At 39.0% G+C, this 18,178-nt stretch overlaps 1 protein-coding gene across 2 annotated transcripts in view; it reads right to left on the bottom strand.

Moving 5' to 3' along the window:
• shcbp1 (SHC SH2-domain binding protein 1) overlaps positions 1-18,178 on the bottom strand; it is a 47,601-nt gene that overhangs the window by 10,332 nt on the left and 19,091 nt on the right. The window contains exons 5-10 of one of the 2 annotated variants that reach the window (XM_085991528.1): positions 17,125-17,333; positions 14,149-14,244; positions 12,384-12,623; positions 11,509-11,683; positions 10,431-10,551; positions 9,097-9,228 (exon numbers count right to left, since the gene is read on the bottom strand). In XM_085991528.1, the coding sequence (XP_085847654.1) occupies positions 9,097-9,228; positions 10,431-10,551; positions 11,509-11,683; positions 12,384-12,623; positions 14,149-14,244; positions 17,125-17,333 (973 nt within the window). The remainder of the gene's footprint in view (positions 1-9,096; positions 9,229-10,430; positions 10,552-11,508; positions 11,684-12,383; positions 12,624-14,148; positions 14,245-17,124; positions 17,334-18,178) is intronic. The other variant, XM_085991529.1, reaches the window with a different exon arrangement.

The raw sequence follows: 18,178 nt of genomic DNA, 5'->3' as shown, positions 1-18,178 counted from the left end.
TGGAGAGTGAAGTAGTTGACTCAGTGACTAGAGTCCTGAATTTAAACAAAGGAAACTACGATGGTATGAGGTGCGAGTTGGCTAGGATTGATTGGGGAACGTTACTTAAAGGGTTGACGGTGGATAGGCAATGGCAAACATTTAAAGATCGCATGGATGAACTACCGAATTTGTTCATCCCCGTTTGGCATAAATTCTTTTTAAAAAAGTGACTCAACTGTGGCTAACTAAGGGAAATTAGGGATAGCATAAGATCCAAGGAGATGACACATAATTGGCGAGAAAAAGCAGCAAACCTGAGGATGGGGAGCAGTTTAGGATTCAGCAAAGGAGGACAAAGGGATTAATTAAGGAGGGGGAAAATAGAGTATGAGAGTAAGCTTTCAGGGAACATAAAAACTGACTGTAAAAGCTTCTATAGATATGTGAAGAGAAAAAGATTGGTGAAGTCAAGCGTAGGTCCCTTGCAGTCAGAATCAGGGGAATTTATAATGGGGAACAAAGACATGGCAGACCAATTAAATACATAATTTGGTTCTGTCTTCACAAAGGAGGACACAAATAACCTCCCAGAGATGTCGGGGAACATAGGGTCTAATGAGAGGGAGGAACTGAATGAAATCAGTATTTGTAGGGAAATGGTGTTAGGGAAATTGACGGGATTGAAGGCCGATAAATCCCCAGGGCCTGATAATCTACATCCTAGGGTACTTAAGGAAGTGGCCCTAGAAATAGTAGATGCATTGCTGGTCATCTTCCAAAATTCTAGAGACTCTGGAACAGTTCCCATGGATTGGAGGGCAGCTAATGTATCCCCACTATTTAAAAAAGGTGGTAGAAAGAAAACGGGGAATTATAGACCGGTAAGCCTGACATCGGTAGTGGGGAAAATGCTAGAGTCCATTATAAAAGATGTAATAGCAGAGCACTTGGAAAATAGGGTCAGATGGGTTTACAAAAAAAGTCAACATGGGTTTACAAAAGGTAAATCGTGCTTGACTAATCTACTGGAATTTTTTGAGGATGTAACTGGTAGAATAGATAAGGGAGAACCAGTGGATGTGGTGTATTTGGACTTTCAGAAGGCTTTCGATAAGTTCCCGCATAAGAGATTAGCATGCAAAGTTGAACATCATGGGATCGGGGGTAAGGTACTGACTTGGAGAGAACTGGTTGGCAGACAGGAAGCAAAGCGTTGGAATAAACGAGTCTTATTCCAAGTGGCAGGCAGTGACTAGTGGGGTACCGCAGGGATCGGTGCTAGGACCCCAGCTATTCACAATATCTATTAATGATCTAGACATGGGAACTAGATGTAATATCTCCAAGTTTGCAGACGACACAAAGCTGGGTGGGCGGATGTGCTGTGAGGAGGATGCAGAGAAACTCCAATATGATTTGGACAGGTTGGGTGATTGGGCAGATGCAGTATAATGTGGATAAATGCAAGGTTATCCACTTTGGTGGCAAAACAGGAAGACAGATTATTATCTGAATGGCAATAGATTGGGAAAAGGGGAAGTGCAACGAGACCTGGGTGTCCTTGTGCACCAGTCGCTGAAGGTAAGCATGCAGGTGCAGCAGGCGGTTAAGAAGGCAAATGGTATGTTGGCCTTCATAGAGAGAGGATTAGAGTACAGGAGCAAGGATGTCTTGCTGCAGTTGTACAGGGCCTTGGTGAGACCGCACCTTGAGTATTGCGTGCAGTTTTGGTCGCCTTATCTGAGGAAGGATGTTCTTGCCATGGAGGGAGTGCAGCAAAAATTTACCAGACTGATACCTGGGATGGCAGGAATGACGTTATGAGGAGAGATTGGATCGATTAGGCTTATATTCGCTAGAGTTTAGAAGAATGAGAGGGGATCTCATTGAAACTTATAAAATTCTAACAGGACTAGACAGACTAGATGCAGGAAGGATGCTCCTGATGGCGGGGGAGTCCAGAACCAGGGGTCACAGTCTAAGGATAAGGGGTAAGCCATTTAGGACAGAGATGAGGAGGAATTTCTTCACCCAGAGAGTGGTGAACCTGTGGAATTCTCTACCACAGAAGGCCGTTGAGGCCAATTCATTAACTATATTCAAGAAGGAGTTAGATATATTTCTTAAGGCTAAGGGGATCAATGGATATGGGGAGAAAGCAGGGACAGGGTACTGAATTTGGATGATCAGCCATGATCTCATTAAATCGCGGAACAGGCTTGAGGGACCGAATGGCCTACTCCTGCTCCTATCTTTTATGTTTCTATATTTATTACTGATTCACTACTCAGTTTATTTTCTACAAACCAATAATTAGTGCAGTAATTTATTGGAATGATTATACAATTAATAGCATGTGTGATTCAGTATACCATTTACAAAAAGCAATAGAACCACATAACTTGTTCTTGTACTGCCAGTTGATAGAGCTTTGGTTCTTGAGTGCTACGATCACAATGAGAATGAGATCTCCAAGGGTACTTCTGTCTCAATAAAGTACAAAGTTGTTGAAGTTTCACTACCTCCCTCAAACAGTCATGCAGCACACTAATCCAGATCTAAATTTGTGAACAAAATTAAAAACTTTGCAACACTGATTGTTCTCAGGATATTTCTCTACATTTGGGTAAATAAAAATTCAATTGGAAATTGTTAGTGTTGTGAATAGACAGCAATTTAGTGGTGAGAAAAACATTGAGATTTTAATCTGAATTATTTGTAGTGGAGCCATAATGTAATGTTCCTTCAATAATAGAAACTGAGAATTTTTTTTAATTTTTTTTTACTAATGCCCTTTAATAATTAGAAGCTCAAACTGTGGCCATTTCTATTTAAACAGGTGGGAACATCTAAAAAAAAAGTGCAGCTTTTATTGTTTAAAAGAAAAACACAGACATATAAAAGAATATCAGCATACCAGTCACTGCAGAATTAGAATAAAGTAGTCATTTTAATTTCTATGCCAGCAGTATAAACTACTGCAATCAGAACCTATAAAGCAAATGATAGGAAGTTCCTACTTTGACAGTATGCGTCATACAGGTCTGAAGACTAGGCATGCCTAACATTTAAGTCAACTTTCAGGTGAGAGTGGGAACTTTAGCATGACATGTCGTTTAAAATTAGCCCCAAATTGTTGATGGATTGGGACTTGGTTAGCTTGGGGCTTAATTCCCAAACTGTCTTAGCCGAAACATACATTCAGCAGTGTAGCATGCCACCAGGAGGGGAGAATTGATGTTTGAAGCACTGGGAAACCAGAACTATATGTAGCAGTAAATTAAGTCAATTGGAATGAATTCTGACAAATAAGTTGATTTCAATTGCTAACCACCGTCAAAAGACATTGCACAATATACAGTAAGTATCTAATCATCATCCCTTTTTGTCAAGGAAGAGAGATTTCAAAATTAAAACAAAATTACATTAGGAACAATGAGACTTAAACAGGACATTTGAAGAAAACAAGTACTGAATGTGAAAGGCGCATAAATGATAATTTTCCTAAAATAGCATGAACAGTCTGTAAAGCAGCCAGTGATTTGTGCAAAAGGGAAGAAAATTCTGAGCGTCAGCTTTTAATGAATCTGCTTGATTCAACTGTAAAACCTAAATGTATCAAACCCCATTATACAGAATACCTGATCCAGACAAGCTTTAAACTCAGTTCCAATTCAAGCAGAACATTTCCCAGATTAAATCACTTGTCATGTATAATCACTTCAAAGTGTTCATATTTTTTGTGCATCGCACACTTAAGATCAGTATATTGCCTAATTTTATATACAAGTTAGTCTGCCTCATTTTCCACATAACACTATTGATTTTTTTATCAACATGTTTTGTGCTGTATTAATTTATGTGACAGCTTTGGCTCACTGCTAGCACTCTCGCTGGAGTCAGAAGGTTGTGGGTTCAAGCCCCAGTCCAGGATTTGAGCATATAAATCTAGCCTAAAACTTCAGTGCAGTACTGAGGGAGAGGTGCACGGTCAGAGATGCCAGCCCTCTCAGGTGGATGTAAAAGATCCCGTGGCACTATTCAAAAAAGTGGAGTTCTCCTGGTGCCCTGGCCAATATTTATCACTCAACCAACATCACAAACAGATTATCTGGCCATTTATCTCATTGCTGTTTGAGACTTTGCTATGTGCAAATTGACTGCCACGTTCCCCTACATTAAAAGTTCCTAAACTTCAAAAGTACTTCATTGGGTGTGAAATGCTGAAGTCCTGAGGTCATGCAAGGTGCTATATAAATGCAAGTTCTTTCTTAATTATAGATTTAATTACCTAATTCACAATTTATTTCTAGGTTTTTTAACTAATCATGGTTTTTCAACAGTGCTAGTACATGCCTTTTAAGGAAAATAATAGCAAAATACTGTGGATGCTGGAAATCTGAAATGACAGAAAATGCTGGAAATACTCAGCAGGCCAGGCAGCATCCGTGGCGAGAGAAACAGAGTTAACGTTTCAGGTCTGGGACCCTTCATCAGAACTGGAAAAAGCTGGAGATGTTACCCTCGCTCAAGCGGCATAGTTTCCCAGTGGTTGTTTTTTAACAATGTAATACAAGAACTAAAATCAGCCTGTGCATCTATCTATCTATATTATTCATATACATGTAAAGCCAAGACAATTTCATGTGCATCGCAGAGCAGGCAGTCAGGGGAAAGACAGGCTGTGTACAGAAGTGCTGAGGAAACCAAAGTCCTAACCAAAGATGATCAACTGTTCAATGTTCAAGAACCAGAAAACAAAAATGTAACTGAGTTTCAAATATAGTATGCTCGCAACTACTCTCACTAACTACAAGCAAACCATGGAAGAAGTCTTGAAACTTAGCCCATCAATTTAACTTTTGATGTGCTTTGTTTCTACCTATTTATTTAAATCTGGATAGAATTTTCTTATTCCCTCTCTTTTCTTCCTGGTTCCCTGTTTCATCGTCTCTCCTTCATAAACCCTCTCCGATTCCATCTTTCTTATTCCTATGTTTCTCCTTTCTCTAATTCTGTCGCTCATTTACAGTGGCTCATTGTCTTTCTTCCCCCCCTTATTTCTTCTCCATTACATACTTTGGTCTTCTCTAGCTTGTTACTCTAGATTAATTCAGTGCTCATACTTTATATCACTCTCCTTGCTGAGTCCCATCTCCCAATACCTCCAAGAGTCTCTATTCTAATCTTGAGATCGAGGCCCACTTTTGCTAACGTGCCCAGAACAAAACAGAAAACCTGGGCTGTTAATTGCTTTTAGCTACTGGACTTGCCCTATACCTTCACAGGCTTTGTCGATCAATTATAGTATCACACCTTCAAACATGACAAACAAGCAAATCAGTTAACAGTCATATTTTACCCAATTCAAATGGCAAATAATGGTGAAAAAAAAAACATTGCCACTCTTAAAAACTAAGCTAACCCTTTGCATAACATTTTGATATTGCATTGCATTTCTTCTCCTCATAAAATGTCTTACTCCTGAAAGACACTGTTCTAATCTAAACTACTTTGTGGTAGTTTCAATTTAATTTGTTCACTTTCTCCAAGATGATCTTAAACTATTTATATCCCAGAAAAGTGTTACCAGGAATCCCTGCATTATGCATACCAAGACACACAAAATTTAAAAAAAGTTATATACAAACTCAATCACACATTATTCCTCTTTCTAGCTTGTAACTGACAAAATTTAAACGACATGGATTTTGCATTGGCTTAGTACAAGAGTTTGACTTAATTAACTAATAAACTCCTTGGGTAGAATTCCCTCTTCCTGGGGTTATTGGATTAGGAGGAAGAATGACACCCCTACTGGCCAGGAAATCAGAGACTAGCTTTCTCTCCTCCTTTAAGACGCTCTTTGACCAAGTTTTTGGTCACCTGTGGCTCGGTGTCAAATTTTGATTGACAACGCTCCTGTGAAGTGCCTTGGGACGTTTTACTACGTTAAAAGGTGCTATATAAATGCAATTTGTTGTTTTTGTAGGGACGTTCATTCCTCTGCACTTTCTTTTCTTGTATTCATTGTATCCAGGCGATCCAATACCACAACACAGGAATAAGATAACATATGCTCCATTATATCACTTGATTTGAAGAGACAGCCATCAAACCAAAACTAGGCACAAATACTTCATTGTTCTCAATCTCTTTCCCCTTTCCTCTTAATCTCATTTACCCCATTTCTCATTACTGCTCTTTGATTGTCTTTCATTTCCCTCTCTCATTTACCCTCCACTTTCTACCATTCCACCCCAGTCTGTTTCTCTGTTATCAGCAGGGGCTGTCTCTCAAGCTTGAATGGCAACAAAACTCCAAAGAACACCATCTGGCTTGTTTTCTGATGTGGAAACCAATATCACGTTGAAGGTTTGCGCTTGTTGTAGCTACAGTATCATTCCTCTGAGTTTCACCCTGAGCAATGCTTTGTAATAAATAATTTTTCATCAACTATCAAAACACGAGCAACGGAATATCCTACAATTTTCAGTTTTGATGAACTGAAAACCTTTCTAATGTACAATTCTAGTCGCCAAACCTGCCTTTTGCACACAACTAATACAGCTAATTGAAAATAGATTGGAAAGTCCACTTTTCAAAAAATATCACCAATTCTCCTCAAAGACTGACCCAATATATGGTTTTAGCTACCTACTGTAATTCGACCTACTGTTTCCTACATTACAACAGTGACTACACTTCAAAAGTACTTCATTGGCTGTAAAGCGTTTTGGGACGTCCTGAAATCATGAAGGGCACTATATAAATGCAAGTCTTTCTTTTTTCCAAACTTCAGCCTCTTCCCCAAAAATAGAACTGTATGAATATAGGCTGCTCTTCAGATATTTGAAGAAACCATGAAGTTTTTCAACCTGAAGATTAAACTCAATCTCGATTACAAAAGCTTCTGATCTGCTTCAATCTCGTGTTTTTAACCAGCTTATGATATTGTATTGATATAAATTACATAGGATATACAGCACAGAAACAGGCCATTCGGCCCAACCAGTCCATGCCAGCATTTATGCTCCACTCGAGCCTCCTCCAGTCTTTCCTCGTCTAAATCTATCAACATAACCCTCTATTCCCTTCTCCCTCGTATGCTTATCTAGCCTCCCCATCTATACTATTCACTTCAACCACTCCCTGTGGTAGCAAGTTCCACATTCTCACCACTCTCTGGGTAAAGTTTCTTCTGAATTCCCTATTTGATTTATTGGTGACTATCTTATATTGATGGCCTCTAATTTTGCTCTTCCCCCACAAGTGGAAACACTCTCTCTGTATCTACTCTAGCAAAACCTTTCATGATTTTAAAGACCTCTATTAGGTCACCCCTCAGCCATCTCTTTTCAAGAGATCCAACCTGTTCATCCTTTCTGCATAGGTATTTCTGGTATCATCCTTGTAAATCCTCTCTGCACCCTCTCCAGTGCCTCTATATCCTTTTCACAATATGGCGACCAGAATTGTACGCAGTACTCCAAGCGTGGTCTAACCAAGGTTCGATACAAGTTTAGCATAACTTCACTACTTTCCAATTCTATCCCTCTAGAAATAAACCCTAGTGCTTGGTTTGCTTTTTATATGGCCTTGTTAACCTGTGTCGATACTTTGTGATTTGTGTATTTGTTCTCCGAGATCCCTTTGCTCCTCTACCCCATTTAGATTCTTATTTCCCAAGTAATATGTGATCTCCCTATTTTTCTTACCAAAATGTAATACCTCACAGTTATCTGTGTTAAATTTCATTTGCCCATTCTGCAAGTTTATTAATGTCTTCTTGTAATCAGTATTGACTATCCCCCCCCCCACAATTTGGTGTCGTCCGCAAATTTAGAAATTGCGCTTATGTTCTTGTGACAAAGGGAATTAGATATTCAGATTACATTTGTAAGCGAGAAACAAGTGAAAGAAGATTTACCTGGCAGTGAAAAAGTTTAGAAGAGAGTGAAACACAGCCACCAGGCAGGGCAAAAGAGAGAAATCCTGAGCACTTTAGATCACAACTCACAAAGCAGAAGCGAATACCAAATTCATTACTGAACATTAAAGTTTAATAACTGCACACAAGATATCATAAAATGTCTCTAACTCTCATTCCAAGAAATTAATCAACTTAAAACATTTTGCAAAGTCTATCTTATGAGCAGTTCATGCAACTTTGCTGAAATCATGAAAATAACTGCTCATTTTTGAAGTAAAACAATATTGCAATTAACATTGGATTAATAATAAAAAAAGAAAATGCTGGAAATACTCAGCAGGTCAGGCAGCATCTATGGAGAAAGAGTTAACGTTTCAGGTCGATGACCTTTCATCAGAACTGATGAAAAGTTATTGACCTGAAACATTAACTCTGTTTCTCTCTCTGCAGATGCTGCCTGGCCTGCTGAGTATTTCCAGCATTTGGAGTTTTTATTTCAGATTTCCAGCATCCACAGTATTTTGCTATTGGATTAACAATAGCGGTTAATAAGCACATTAAGCTTATTTCCTAAAAAAGTTTTTTTTTTTAAAAAGCTTAGTTTTCCAAAAAAGTGAAACCAGTATTTAGTACCTTTTTCATTCGTCTGCTGTAACTTAGCAAAGGATGGCACAAGTTTTTACTGCATATCTAGCAGTAAGTAGCTAATATATTAATTCCAAAAATCTAGGTAGCCAGGTCAGATCAGATGGAAAACTGCCTGTTTAGTTGTGACCAATCGCATCCTTTGTTACTACTGCATCTCCGACATTGGGAATGAGATGGGGAGATAAATAATGCAACCCCCAATAACACTGGTTGTCCACCCCCGACTTTACAAATGAGCACAAATGTATATTTAAATCACATTTAGATGCGTTGGTGCTGAAAAGACATGTCCTCTGACAATATGATGAGAGCATCAAGATATTGAAGGCATGAGAATAACTGCTGCATCTGCAGTAAAGTACAAGAAAGTACCGGTAATAAAGAAAGCATAACCGAGCAGAATTGCAGGAAGGAAGGGGTTAATAATAATAATATAAAAATAATGTAGGACCTTCAAAGTTTATTTCAAAGCATTTCATTCTTACAGGCTCTTCTGCCCTTTCCCACAGAGCAGAAAATTATACTGTACTTACATAAAATACCCTCTGTAGCATCATGCTGGATAAATTTCAGATTGGATATTTTTACACAACTGGCTGTGCAATCAACAAAGGTGTCTCCTTTACCTTCTTTTTCCAGCACTATGTCATCAGGAAGTCCATATCCTAGGCACAGGGAAAGAAAACAAAGTGAAATATTTTCAAGATTTGGTGGAAAACAAGCCACAACAGATTTGGAGGATATTAACAGTTTTTAAAATGCCAAGACATCACCACAACATGCATCACGCAAAACTATCGAAAGATTTTCTGGGGTAGCAAAGCATTGTTGGAAGCACAAAATGTTTCCAGGTCATGCTATTCTGCTTTATATACCGGTGAACTACTAATCTGTAAGGGTTTACAAACACTAGCATTCTTCAAAAAGCAAATACCCTCGACCAAATATCAAACTCAACAGGAATAGAACATTTGATAAGAGAGTGTGCCTGTGTCTGCATGTGAAAGAGAAAGAGATTAAATAACACCAGAGTAGAGCCTCCTGCAGATCCCTAAACTTCTAATATCCAAACATCAGAGCTGGCTTTTTCTTCCTCTCTTCAGCTGCCCCACCCCCCTCTAGTCCCAGTTGTTAGTTCAGTGCAATCACTACTGAAATTAGACAGGAACCCACCCCCTCTCCTCCCAAAGTTCTGTTCTGTTTACTCCAATTTCCAAGGTTCTAATGAAAGGATTTGTGCTTTGCCTTTTCCTCGTGGCTTGATCACATTAAATAAGACTCCATCTCTGTGTCCAAGCACATGCATTTTAGCTACCACTTGGATCCAAGCCCTTTGATCTCCCTGTTCATTGTCTCCATGCCCCGCTCTGCTTCATCTAGTCTCGGTCATCCATACACACTGCCTCAATCTCCTCTTAACAGCATGTCCCTCTCTAACCTGCACCCCCTCAATATTACTCATATTTGACTGTGATTATTGAATTAGAATGAAACCAGCAAAAAAAGTCTTCATGTGAAACGCTTTGACAAGGTTGTCAAGAGATTTGATAAAGCACTATATAAATGCAAATCTTTCAAATCTTCAGACCTCCAGTCTACAGTGACCTGAATTTGTATTACACCAGCAGAGAAGGCAACAATTCACAAAGCTGATTATAGACAGGTACCACTAGATAGAAAGCCACATTAAACGACCTCTGTGAAAGTAACACAAAAACAGGGCTATATATTGTACCACGACTTTTATACAAGTTGGTAAATGTTGCTTGCATTGACATAAATATCACCCTTCCCATCCCTAGGTTCACAGATAAGAAAACCTGTGTAAAGGTGCAACGTGTACATACATTATTCCTCCAGTCCCTACCTTCTACTTGAATGGAATCAGCAATTCTGAAGTAGCCATTCACACAGTAATGACCAGGACAGATAACAACATCATCTCCTTCATAGCAGGCATTTATTGCTATAAGTGGATCACTGTGAAACTGAGAGAAAAAGTAGTTACAATAAAACAATTATTCCTACTTTCAGGACATACATTTCATATAAATATAAAAGCATTTTGCTATACAGGTAATCTTCAGACTATCAGCAAGGGAGGAGCACCATGATTGTACAGTTCTTTGTTTCCTTCAGCGTAAGTTATATTAACTCAGTGATTTTCATGTGTTCCCTAAATTTCATAAATCCATTTAATGATCAGCATGAAATATTAGACAATCTCTCAAAGAGCTATTTATGCTTTTCTTGTAAAAGAATCGCCAGGCTCTCTCCACTCAAGTTTAAAAACAACATTTTCCCAAATCTTAATGCTGCATCATAAACCAGTTAGTTTAACAAAGTTTACATCACAAAAGTTTAAATGAAAACTTAATAGCAGGGACAAAGCAGGATCAGTTTAGCTCTTCTGGTAGCACTCTTGGCTTTGGATCAGAAGGTTGCAGGTTCAAGCCACATACACAGAGCTCATAATCTAGCGGACGCTCCAGTGCAGTACTGCATTGGCGGAGGCATCATCCTTTTGGATATCTGAAACCAAGGTCTAATCAGCCCGCTCCAGTGGTTCAGTTGGGCATTAAAGATCCCAGGGCTTTATTTGAAGAAAAGGAAGGAAGGGAAGATTCCCTTGTCCTGGCCAAGATTTCTCCCTCAAGCAACACCACAAAAATGTCGAACAGGCTCGTTGCTGTATGTAATGTTGCTGGCGCTGAATGCTTGCCACGCGTGCCTACATAACAAGCCACTGCACTTCAAAAGTAGTTAATTGTATGAATAAAATACTGCAAACATTGGATTTTTCTTGTAATGCCAAAAGGTTAATTAAAATGTTACAAATTTATCCACTCTGCTGTCTCAGGACTGTATTTTTGATTGTGCAAATGAATGAAATATTAGTTGAATTAAACCATTGAGTTCATTCATTGATGGTCAGTGATCATTACCTCTAGCATTTGCTCCTGAGTAACGTAGTCCGGGTTTAGTTTCTCTCTCAACAGAGACTGCAGTAGACCAATGGTCATGGAGCTTGAAACAACATGAGTAACTTTTTCACCTGAAGGACGAATTCCTTTAGCCTGTTTTGTTGGCAATCCATAGCCATCCTGACGTAGCACATATCTAAAAATAATTTTTCCAAGTTATTGATCTTTTTAGTTAGGATAAGCATCAAAGACCCTACCCACCCCAACCACAGTCTGTTCGCCCTCCTGCCATCTGGGAGACGCTACAGATGCATTCGCACCCGTACGACCAGATTTAGGAACAGCTTCTTTCCCAGGGCTGTCATCCTACTGAACTCCACAAACTCTAAAGCCTGCACATCTGCCAATGCACTTTATTATGGTTATATTTATGTTAATATACTACAAGCCAAATGTACGTTGAATGTTTAAATGTCTTAATCCAAATGTACACTGTCGGGAGCCACAAGCCTACATTTCGTTGTACTGTACTTGTGCACTAACAATGACAATAAAAGTTGATTTGATTTAGCTTGATCCAAATTTCTCCATTATCGTTCAGTTTCATCCATCCTCCCACGATTTCAATATTTGTAAATCAAAGATGACTCCAGTCATTTGTTTTAAACCACTCCCTTTACGGGATACAGTAGGTGCAGATGATTAGGTAAATGGAACACAAGTCCACATACTGTGAGGCACAGGCAAACAGTGTTCCAAAAAGCTTCCACTGTGGTAAAAATTTAGAAAGTAAATGCATAATTTAGAATAATTGCAAATTTTCATGACTTTCAATATCTAACAGGAAAGGCATAAGATATTGTTTGTAAACAGGAGTGAAACAAAGTAAAGATTACCTATAAAGTGGGGTCTCCATTATTCGAAGTTTATATTTAAGCTTCTCCAATTGTTCACAAAGTTTAACTCCTTCCACCATGGAAATGTTATTCAATTCAGATTCAGATTCTGAATCACTAGTAGAAATAGTATTTCTCAGCTTTATAAATTCCTTATATGTCTCCTCACACTTTGACAACAGCCGATTATATTCAGCAATGAGATCAGCAGGAACACGATCTTCAAGAATATCATAGTACCTGAATTTAAAAAGAAGTGAATACTTTATCAGAGGTGTAACTTTAATTTTGTAACCTGCTCAGATCACACTCCCCTTTGCCCCATCTATAGGCTACTGTTGCAGCAGTGAATATTTTCAATCTGTTTATTAGAATTATTATAGTTGAATTGGACAGGATGTAAATATTTCAGGACACAGATGCATTCAGTTCTAATTCTGGTGCAATCAATTAAGTTTCAAAGATTCCGAATGAAATTGACAAAAGTTTGGTTCCAGCTCTTTTGTATTTCAATGAGATGGTGTGTTGGTTGATCAAGAATGAAAGTCAGATGCCAACTTCTGCAGTACTAATTAAATATAAAATCTAGGCTCCGTGATGGGTTCAATGAGTTCATTCAGTGAGGAGCTGAACCACATAAATCAAACAAGACCAAATTCAATCTTCTGTCTATTCGGAGTTAGCCAACTTTTGTCAGGGCAGCCATAGGTGCACTATGATTAGCCTCAGAACCTCATTGGGTAGGGACAATTGGCCATAGCTCCTGCACCTGACTGCTAGCCAGCAACTGCTGTTGGATATTGGCCAATGACAGGACTAAACCTGTGCTCGATGCCCCCACTGTGAAATAGCCTGCCAAAACTCAATGTCAAGACTTAAATATGAACAGAGGCATTTGGGCAAGGCACTGAAAGCAAATGGCACTGGAGAAACACACTCAAACAAGGAATCAACGCTTTTAACAGAGGAAGGGAAGGAAGAACATTGGTGAGAATTGAGAAAAGATTGCACGTTCCAGTAACATTATTGCAATCAAAACATCGATAGTTCCTCCAGTTCTATTAGTAACAATTCTAAAACTCATTTTAAATCATGTGGTTTTAGAAATAGTATTTTTGTCCAACACAGATCAAATTTCAGTTTGCTTAGAGCACCATCTGGTGTCAAGAATCAGCCAAATAATAAGAACCCAATATGAACAGTGAATCTGAATAACAGTAGTGAAATAAAAGGTGGTCCTGGGAGGATTGAGAGTTAGGCTAGAAGGTTGTGGAGGATCACATAATATACTGATGATGTAGCCATGAGTGCATTATGGTCAGATAAACCAAAAATCAAAATTTTACTTTTTAAAATAATTGTGTTTAGTTTCTACAGAATGTTTGTGCCAGAGTACATTTTAACACTGCATTGGCATGGTTTTAGCTGTACACTATAGAAGGTGTTTAAGTTGGGAAGGTTAGTTTCTCTCAACTTGTTTCATTAATTTCTGGTCTGTTGGGATCAGAGCCACCGTGAAAGTATCATGCATGATGGTGATTATATATTTAAACCTAGCAAAACCAAATTTGCAATTTCTATTAACTCAGATGCAGAACTTACAGAAAGATCTCTGCATTTCTAGAAAATACTGTTCCAAATTCATTTGAGATACCTCACTGAGTGATCAGAAAATTATATTAACACTAGAAATGCTGAATGAATTCTGAATATTCTGGCAATTTCCAACAGTTGCCTATGTCAAAGTTTGGCAAAATATACTTACAGCTTTAATCTCGGTTCACAACATCTGACAAAGTAATCAAAATCATCATCTCCGTCATCTTCATCCCAGTTTCTCCAGATATGTAGGTAGAAAAATCTACAAAACATAAAATATCCAGTAATTTATACTAATTGTAATAAATGTTAAAATGCATAAATAAACTCATTTGTTGGAGAGAGGTGCTGAAAACATCCAATTAACCATATAGAGCACTTGGTGAAATCATTCACCATAGAGATCCAGATGATTAGTGGGCAAGGAAAGTTAGGAAAAGTTCCCGGAGAAAGTTTTCCTAGCATGTTTTATTCAGTCTTGAGATTCCTGCTTTGAACAAGCTCTGACCTCAAAGACACTGCCATCATTTAAGTGTCAGCCATGGCTCAGTTGGTAGCACTCTTGCCTCGGAGTCAGAAGGTTGTGGGTTCAAGTCCCACTCCAGAGACTGGAGTACAAAAATCTAGGCTGACACTGAGGGAGTGCTGCGCTGTCAGAGGTACTGTCTTTCAGATGAGACATTAAAACCAAGGCCCCATCTGCGCTCTCATGGCACTATTTCGAAGAAGAGCAGGGGAGTTATCCCCGGTGTCCTGGCCAATATTTATCTCAAGCAACAATGAAAAAAAAGGTTATTTGGTCATTATCACATTGCACTTTGTAGGTGCTTGCTGTGCGCAAATTGGCTGCAGCGTTTCCTACATTACAAGAGTGACTACGCTTCAAAAAGTACTTCATTGGTTGTAAAGCACTTTGGGACGTCCAGAGGTTGTGAAAGGCGCTATATAAATGCAAGTCTTTCTTTAGTTGGGTCAGTTGAAACCCAAGTAAAATCCATTGTGGAAAAAAACTAGATTTATGACCTTAATAAATGTTGGGTTTAAAATATTGGTAAAAATTTTACCATGTGACTGGAGAATATCCTAGGAAGCATCATCCACCTACACTAGGTGTGCTTTATAAAATAAAGAAACACAGCCAATAATCTCCCTGTTCCTGGGACTAGGGACAGGGTCACTGGCAAGGCTTGGAAGCTAAGCAGAGCCAGGCCTGGTTAGTACCTGGAGGGGTGACCATCAGGGAAGACCAGGTGCAGAAGGTCACGGAAGAAGCCCCGAGGAGGGGCGGTTGGTGAGAAGGTCACGGAAGGAGGAGCGGCTGGTGAGCAGGCCCGGGTGTTGGGCTGAAGATTGTCGGACAGGAGGAATGGTGGAAATGGAATGGCGGCGCACACCGACGCAGCGGCTTTGCTTCTCCCAGTCATGGGAGCTTGCAAGATCACATTTCGTTGTTCATGTACTTGTGCAATGACAATAAAGTTGAATTATTATCTTTAACTTAGTATTTATGAAACGTGGGACTGAACAGATCTTTTTATTTCAACATTTCTCTGATGCAGAAAAGGCCATTGACAGGGTATAGGCAAATTACCTGTTCTATACCTTGGAGTGTCTTGGCTTTGGCCAAAATATACCGTGTGTGGAGAAGTGTTTCCTAACTTCACTCCTGAAAGGTCTGTCTTTAATTTTTAAGCTATGTCCCCTAGTCCTAGATTCCCCAACTAGTAGAAATAGTTTCTCTCTATCCACCCTATCAGTTCCCCTTAATATCTTAAAAACTTCAATCAAATCACCCCTGAATCTTCTAAATTCCAGGGAATACAACCCTTCCAGCAGATCCTGAACAACAAACTACTTTCGGATTCCTTTCCATCTGGAACGTGAAAACAGGGTTGTCCTCTCTCCTTATGGTGGTTAGTTTTAGCACCAATGACAAGTGCAACAAACTCTTTCCAAATCTAGTAAGGAACATTCACTGAAAATGGATAAGCACTTAACATTTTATTGTATATAAATATATCAAGTCTTTAAGCATTCCCAGTGCAGAGATTCATGCAACATGATTCATTTGGGAATCAATGCATATTCCCAATTTGCAGCCCACACACTTCTTCCATCTATTAATTCTAACAGACAGAAAATCATGGGGGCTAGAAATTGGGCATGTGCTCAAATTCTTATGCACTCCCATGATGTGAATCTCTGCTGTGAATCTAATTGAATGGTGGAACAGACTCAAGGGGCTAAAAGGCCTACTCCTATGCTCCCAAGAAGGAAACATGAAAATTTACCCTGTAATGACCATCCATCTAAAATTCCTACCTAAGCTTTCTGTTTGTGGAGTTCATTTTATTTCATAACATCTGATTCTTTTTAAAAGGGTAAAAATAAAGCCACATACAAAATGGACAAAAAATATGTTCAGCTTCTTTCAGCTGCCAGGATTCTCACTTACAGCCCAGCAATCATTGCAAAGGAGAAGTTACATCAGACCTGCATAACACCTTGCAGCACATTGCCACCAACATCATCTGCTGCTCCCTCTCCAGGCATCTTACTATCATCCGCCATCTTTTCCAGAACTTGCTACCCAAGCCTCACCACAGAAATGCCTTATCGATCCCCTGTTGCTCCGTTCCAACCTTGCCTCTCCTGGCACTCCAGGTTTTCATCCTGCTGCTTGGGTTGCAATGACTTTTGTCCATGAGCAATGCAGCTCGTTTCACAATTGAACAGATACTCATCATGTTATGAATCTTATGATCCATGAAGAAAGACTCATGAAATAACACTGGACGGCCAAGAGGTATAAATACTCGGGTGTGGGCCCAGCTTTCCCAGGACATTTTGTAAACAGGAACTAGTGAAAGATAACTAGACCTCCATGTTTTGAAACAAGTTGATTAAAGCCTTGCTTTATACTCGAACCAAGTGCCTACTGAGTTTTATTACTTCACATCATACAAGTTAAAAACCATGCTCGTTTTACTGGTCAACAACCTACAGATTATTCGTAGCTTTTTACTCCTGTTTGGCAATAATGATACAAAGCAAAAGGGAGACTGATCAAGTATATTCAATGGTCTGAATCCTCACGTGGTTTAAAAAAAGTCAAACACAAATCTTTTATTAAATTCATTACCTGAGATGTTCAATAGCGAGGGCTGTTTGGTCAAACTCTCCTGACTCATCAGACACCACATATAGTTCTTGCAGTAGCACAAGGTGCTCTTTTGCCTCAAGGAAACTTTCCATTGCTTCTGTGTTAAGAGGATATGTTTCAGACTCGTAAAGGAATGGTTCTCCTAGCTTTACCACTGCCCTGAGGCTCGAAGTCTCCACATCAGTCACCTGAAATTATAAGCAGACACCTTATTAAAAACAGAACTACGGACAAGCTCAGTGTATTATTTTCTAATTATTTTAACCAGTATAATTAAAAATGCAAACCTTGATTAACTACTGTTTTTGATATGTACTTGTTGTGAATCACGTGTAATTAGAGCAAATTTGATCATGACGCTACCAGCACAAAATGATAGACTGTACTGGGGCATTACACCACTGCAGTTGGGGCTCTTCTTTCACACACCATTGAGGCAGAATAGAGAATCTAATCCAGGAGAACATAGTAATAAAACAAAAAATCTGTATAAGGTTTAAATAGTTAGGCTAAATCAATATTAAAAGTGGCATCAGGCAGCTTTGTATATGGGATGTTTGAATAAAAATTTCCATGCAAGTGGTTGGCCACTACACACAACTATTTGTAGATAATTCATCTTTTGTCAACTTATTTAATGTGAATGTCTGTCCAAAATGTATTATTGTACATAACATAGCCCAGCATTTGTTTACATGGAACCCCCCCCCCACTCCTATAGGAGTACCATATATGAATTTATCTTGGTGATGACTGTCTAAACCTGTAATTTACTGTTATCAGGTGTAAAACCCAGTATAGCTGGAGAATGTGAACACCACCAAGAGGAGATACAAGGGCAAGCTTTCCACTGGCACAATCCTGACGTGCAGCTTTGCCTGCTCAGATTAAAATGAACGAACAGAAAATTATGGACTGCATGCACACAATTTCCCAATGTGTTCCTAGTGGGTGAGGTTATGTGTGGAAGCACAGAAGTGTAAAATTTACCCTATAATTTCTAGATCATAACTGCATTGTTGAGTGACGCGAT

Source organism: Somniosus microcephalus, chromosome 6, assembly GCF_052327205.1.
Source record: "Somniosus microcephalus isolate GS21.2 chromosome 6, FLI_Smic_1.0, whole genome shotgun sequence".
Taxonomy (NCBI): domain Eukaryota; kingdom Metazoa; phylum Chordata; class Chondrichthyes; order Squaliformes; family Somniosidae; genus Somniosus; species Somniosus microcephalus.
Note: the sequence above shows the minus strand (reverse complement) of the source record. Positions and strands in the feature narration are given on the sequence as shown.